The sequence below is a fragment of the Schistocerca piceifrons genome, chromosome 3, assembly GCF_021461385.2.
Source record: "Schistocerca piceifrons isolate TAMUIC-IGC-003096 chromosome 3, iqSchPice1.1, whole genome shotgun sequence".
NCBI lineage: Eukaryota > Metazoa > Arthropoda > Insecta > Orthoptera > Acrididae > Schistocerca > Schistocerca piceifrons.
In genome coordinates this window covers 263,045,589-263,051,588 of record NC_060140.1, presented here as the reverse complement: position 1 = coordinate 263,051,588, position 6,000 = coordinate 263,045,589, and the positions used below count along the sequence as shown (strand labels likewise).

Genomic DNA, 6,000 nt, shown 5'->3' with positions numbered 1-6,000 from the left:
CAAACAAAAAAAGCCTCACGTAGGAAAATGACTTCTTTCAATAAATTATTAATGGCTACAGACCCAAGCTAAAAATAACTACCGGTTCATGTGTAGCTTCAGGGAAAATATTTGAATATTTTTAAGGAAACCAGACTTGCCCATTTTATCAGTTCATCACATGTTGTGCAAGATTATTTGCATTTGCAAGTTGTGATTTACTGAACTGTTGAACTCAGATGGCTGAAGTGGATGACTGTAGTATAATATAAGTAAATGAAACCACCAACATTGTATTATAAATAAATAATTAAATTTATTGTATTATATACAAACATGTCCATAAAATATGTCATATCGTATCAGTCAGCTGCAAACTGGTTTTCTATACTTTGCTTGAATCCAGACACGATACATTTTAAGCATTTTGCTGCGATTCACTTGGAGCCGTCTATCTATGAGATTTTGCTCTTCCAAGAAACCAGCAGCTGTGAAGATATTTCTCACTTCATCTGTAATGAAAAGAATATACATCATGGTTAATTTATCTGAAAGGCAACAAATATAACAGAGTCAAGACAAAAATAGAGACATGAAAGTAGTACTATCTGCCCATTACAACAGATCGGAACAAAGTCTGAAGTGGTGCAGTTCTTAAGTATTGGACTCAAACTTGGCAGGTGCTGTGTACAGATCCCTAAGTACTAATGCTGATTTTATTTTTTATTTTTATATGCCCCCCCCCCCCCCCAGTTTCCTTAAATTACTTTACGTGATTGTCAAGACAATTTCTTCAACATCTTTGACGAGATAGTAGTTGGGAACAAGTGTGATTACAATGCTTGTCAAAACATAAGTTTTGACTGTACTCATATTTTTTTTCTTTCCTGTCTTTTTAATATCTTCTGCAATATATTTTGTGGGTGTGTTTGTAGGTTAGCCTGTACATTGAATTTCTGATAGTCATTTTCCAGGGCTGACTTTTGTGTATATACTGAACTCAATTCTTATAAAAAAAACTGTATATATTCCATATTTTTATAAATACCTTTAGCTGTAAATAGCTGCACAAGTCACTTCTTTATTGTCATACAAGGAAAGTTGTAGTTTCTCTGTTTTAGGTTTAGCAAATAACTAATCTTGTTTTAAATTTCTGTCAGGTGAGACTTCTGTCACACATTTGTTTATATACACCTGACATTATCGAATAACTTTGTGTTTGGCTTTACTGAGCTTGCAATAGTAGAAAACATGAGACATTATCAGAGATTACATTCTTTTTACGGTGAAATATACGTACAAGGCGTGATGAAAAAGTAATGGAAATTTTTTAATTTTGCAAGCTTTATGCATCCAATCCCCCCCATGAACCATGGACCTTGCGTTGGTGGGGAGGCTTGCGTGCCTCAGTGATACAGATAGCCGTACCGTAGGTGCAACCACAACGGAGGGGTATCTGTTGAGAGGCCAGACAAACGTGTGGTTCCTGAAGAGGGGCAGCAGCCTTTTCAGTAGTTGCAAGGGCAACAGTCTGGATGATTGACTGATCTGGCCTTGTAACAATAACCAAAACGGCCTTGCTGTGCTGGTACTGCAAACGGCTGAAAGCAAGGGGAAACTACAGCCGTAATTTTTCCCGAGGGCATGCAGCTTTACTGTATGATTAAATGATGATGGCGTCCTCTTGGGTAAAATATTCTGGAGGTAAAATAGTCCCCCATTCGTATCTCCGGGCAGGGACTACTCAGGAGGATGTCGTTATCAGGAGAAAGAAAACTGGCGTTCTACGAATCGGAGCGTGGAATGTCAGATCCCTTAATCGGGCAGGTAGGTTAGAAAATTTAAAAAGGGAAATGGATAGGTTGAAGTTAGATATAGTGGGAATTAGTGAAGTTCGGTGGCAGGAGGAACAAGACTTCTGGTCAGGTGACTACAGGGTTATAAACACAAAATCAAATAGGGGTAATGCAGGAGTAGGTTTAATAATAAATAGGAAAATAGGAATGCGGGTAAGCTACTACAAACAGCATAGTGAACGCATTATTGTGGCCAAGATAGATACGAAGCCCACACCTACTACAGTAGTACAAGTTTATATGCCAACTAGCTCTGCAGATGACGAAGAAATTGAAGAAATGTATGATTAAATAAAAGAAATTATTCAGATAGTGAAGGGAGACGAAAATTTAATAGTCATGGGTGACTGGAATTCAAGTGTAGGAAAAGGGAGAGAAGGAAACATAGTCGGTGAATATGGATTGGGGCTAAGAAATGAAAGAGGAAGCCGCCTGGTAGAATTTTGCACAGAGCACAACATAATCATAACTAACACTTGGTTTAAGAATCATGAAAGAAGGTTGTATACATGGAAGAACCCTGGAGATACTAAAAGGTATCAGATAGATTATATAATGGTAAGACAGAGATTTAGGAACCAGGTTTTAAATTGTAAGACATTTCCAAGGGCAGATGTGGACTCTGACCACAATCTATTGGTTATGACCTGTAGATTAAAACTGAAGAAACTGCAAAAAGGTGGGAATTTAAGGAGATGGGACCTGGATAAACTGAAAGAACCAGAGGTTGTACAGAGTTTCAGGGAGAGCATAAGGGAGCAACTGACAGGAATGGGGGAAAGAAATACAGTAGAAGAAGAATGGGTAGCTTTGAGGGATGAAGTAGTGAAGGCAGCAGAGGATCAAGTAGGTAAAAAGACGAGGGCTGGTAGAAATCCTTGGGTAACAGAAGAAATATTGAATTTAATTGATGAAAGGAGAAAATATAAAAATGCAGTAAATGAAGCGGGCAAAAAGGAATACAAACGTCTCAAAAATGAGATCGACAGGAAGTGCAAAATGGCTAACCAGGGATGGCTAGAGGACAAATGTAAGGATGTAGAGGCCTATCTCACTAGGGGTAAGATAGATACTGCCTACAGGAAAATTAAAGAGACCTTTGGAGATAAGAGAACGACTTGTATGAATATCAAGAGCTCAGATGGAAACCCAGTTCTAAGCAAAGAAGGGAAAGCAGAAAGGTGGAAGGAGTATATAGAGGGTCTATACAAGGGCGATGTGCTTGAGGACAATATTATGCAAATGGAAGAGAATGTAGATGAAGATGAAATGGGAGATACGATACTGCGTGAAGAGTTTGACAGAGCACTGAAAGACCTGAGTCGAAACAAGGCCCCCGGAGTAGACAACATTCCATTGGAACTACTGACGGCCTTGGGAGAGCCAGTCCTGACAAAACTCTACCATCTGGTGAGCAAGATGTATGAAACAGGCGAAATACCCTCAGACTTCAAGAAGAATATAATAATTCCAATCCCAAAGAAAGCAGGTGTTGACAGATGTGAAAATTACCGAACTATCAGTTTAATAAGTCACAGCTGCAAAATACTAACACGAATTCTTTACAGACGAATGGTAAAACTAGTAGAAGCCAACCTCGGGGAAGATCAGTTTGGATTCCGTAGAAACACTGGAACACGTGAGGCAATACTGACCTTATGACTTATCTTAGAAGAAAGATTAAGGAAAGGCAAACCTACATTTCTAGCATTTGTAGACTTAGAGAAAGCTTTTGACAATGTTGACTGGAATACTCTCTTTCAAATTCTAAAGGTGGCAGGGGTAAAATACAGGAAGCGAAAGGCTATTTACAATTTGTACAGAAACCAGATGGCAGTTATAAGAGTCGAGGGACATGAAAGGGAAGCAGTGGTTGGGAAGGGAGTAAGACAGGGTTGTAGCCTCTCCCCGATGTTGTTCAATCTGTATATTGAGCAAGCAGTAAAGGAAACAAAAGAAAAATTCGGAGTAGGTATTAAAATCCATGGAGAAGAAATAAAAACTTTGACGTTCGCCGATGACATTGTAATTCTGTCAGAGACAGCAAAGGACTTGGAAGAGCAGTTGAATGGAATGGACAGTGTCTTGAAAGGAGGATATAAGATGAACATCAACAAAAGCAAAACGAGGATAATGGAATGTAGCCGAATTAAGTCGGGTGATGCTGAGGGAATTAGATTAGGAAATGAGACACTTAAAGTAGTAAAGGAGTTTTGCTATATGGGGAGCAAAATAACTGATGATGGTCGAAGTAGAGAGGATATAAAATGTAGACTGGCAATGGCAAGGAATGCTTTTCTGAAGAAGAGAAATTTGTTAACATCGAGTATAGATTTAAGTGTCAGGAAGTCATTTCTGAAAGTATTTGTATGGAGTGCAGCCATGTATGGAAGTGAAACATGGATGATAAATAGTTTGGACAAGAAGAGAATAGAAGCATTCGAAATGTGGTGCTACAGAAGAATGCTGAAGATTAGATGGGTAGATCACATAACTAACGAGGAAGTATTGAACAGGATTGGGGAGAAGAGAAGTTTGTGGCACAACTTGACCAGAAGACGGGATCGGTTGGTAGGACATGTTCTGAGGCATCAAGGGATCACCAATTTAGTATTGGAGGGCAGCGTGGAGGGTAAAAATCGTAGAGGGAGACCAAGAGATGAATACACTAAGCAGATTCAGAAGGATGTAGATTGCAGTAGGTACTGGGAGATGAAGAAGCTTGCACAGGATAGAGTAGCATGGAGAGCTGCATCAAACCAGTCTCGGGACTGAGGACCACAACAACAACCACATGCATCCAATTTTCAAAACTTTTTTTATCTTGTTGATACACATGTTCCTGATGTATATTTGCATTTTCAGATGTTCTCAATAAGTAGTTTATTGCTGACCATCAAAAAGGTTATACCTGTTTTCGAGTGCTTGGCGAATTTTTACTTATGAAAAAGATGGATTGAGGAATTTTCATTAAATTTTGGTTGAAAAATGGAATAAAGAGCAGCACCATATTCGAAATGTTGACTGTGGCTTTTGGCAAATCTACTATGAGTAACACAAGAATTTATGTGTGGTATAAATTTTTCAAAGTGGGTCAAGAAGACATTGAAGACAACCTGGATGGCCTAGCCCACCAATTATTGACAACAATGTGGAAGTAGTAAATAAAATTGTTCTGGAAAATCACTGAATCACCATCAGAAAGGTTGCTGGTGATTTCTGCACATCCTTCGGCTCATACCAAGCAATATTTTTGCATGTTTTAGGCATGAAATGTGTAACAGCAAAGTTTGTTTTGAAACTGTTGAATTCTGATCAAAAACAATGCTGCTTAGACATCGCTCAGGAATTACTGAATGAAGTCTAAATTGATCCAGAACTTCTAAAGTAAGTTATAAGAGGTGACAAAACAGATATTGGGTATGACATCAAAACCCAGGCGCAGCTGTCCCAATGGAAACTGTCTGAAGGGCCAAGACTGAAAAAATTTCAACAAGTCTAATCAAATGTGAAGGTTCTTCTCACTGCTTTCTTCAATTTCAATGGGATAGTGCATCATGAGTTCCTGCCTTATGGTCACACAATCAATAAGAAATACGACCTGGAAGTTATATGCCATTTGCATGAAGCAATCCAAAGAAAATAGAGGCAAAACCACTTGTGGAAATTCCTTCATGATAATGCTCCTGCTCACACCACAATGCTTTTTTTTTTTTTTTTTTAGCAAGAAACACAAACATTATGTTGCCTCAGCCACTGTATTCACTGGACCCCTGTGACTTCTTTCTACACTCCTGGAAATGGAAAAAAGAACACATTCACACCGGTGTGTCAGACCCACCATACTTGCTCCGGACACTGCGAGAGGGCTGTACAAGCAATGATCACACGCACGGCACAGCGGACACACCAGGAACCGCGGTGTTGGCCGTCGAATGGCGCTAGCTGCGCAGCATTTGTGCACCGCCGCCGTCAGTGTCAGCCAGTTTGCCGTGGCATACGGAGCTCCATCGCAGTCTTTAACACTGGTAGCATGCCGCGACAGCGTGGACGTGAACCGTATGTGCAGCTGACGGACTTTGAGCGAGGGCGTATAGTGGGCATGCGGGAGGCCGGGTGGACGTACTGCCGAATTGCTCAACACGTGGGGCGTGAGGTCTCCACA

At 39.9% G+C, this 6,000-nt stretch overlaps 1 protein-coding gene across 1 annotated transcript in view; it reads right to left on the bottom strand.

The window, feature by feature from the left end:
* Window positions 1–270: 270 nt before the first annotated feature.
* The window catches only part of LOC124789282 (tRNA N(3)-methylcytidine methyltransferase METTL2), a 46,047-nt gene continuing 40,317 nt past the window's right edge, over window positions 271–6,000 (bottom strand). The window contains exon 6 of the mRNA XM_047256588.1: window positions 271–491. Within this exon, the coding sequence (XP_047112544.1) occupies window positions 346–491 (146 nt within the window). The 3' untranslated portion in view covers window positions 271–345. The remainder of the gene's footprint in view (window positions 492–6,000) is intronic.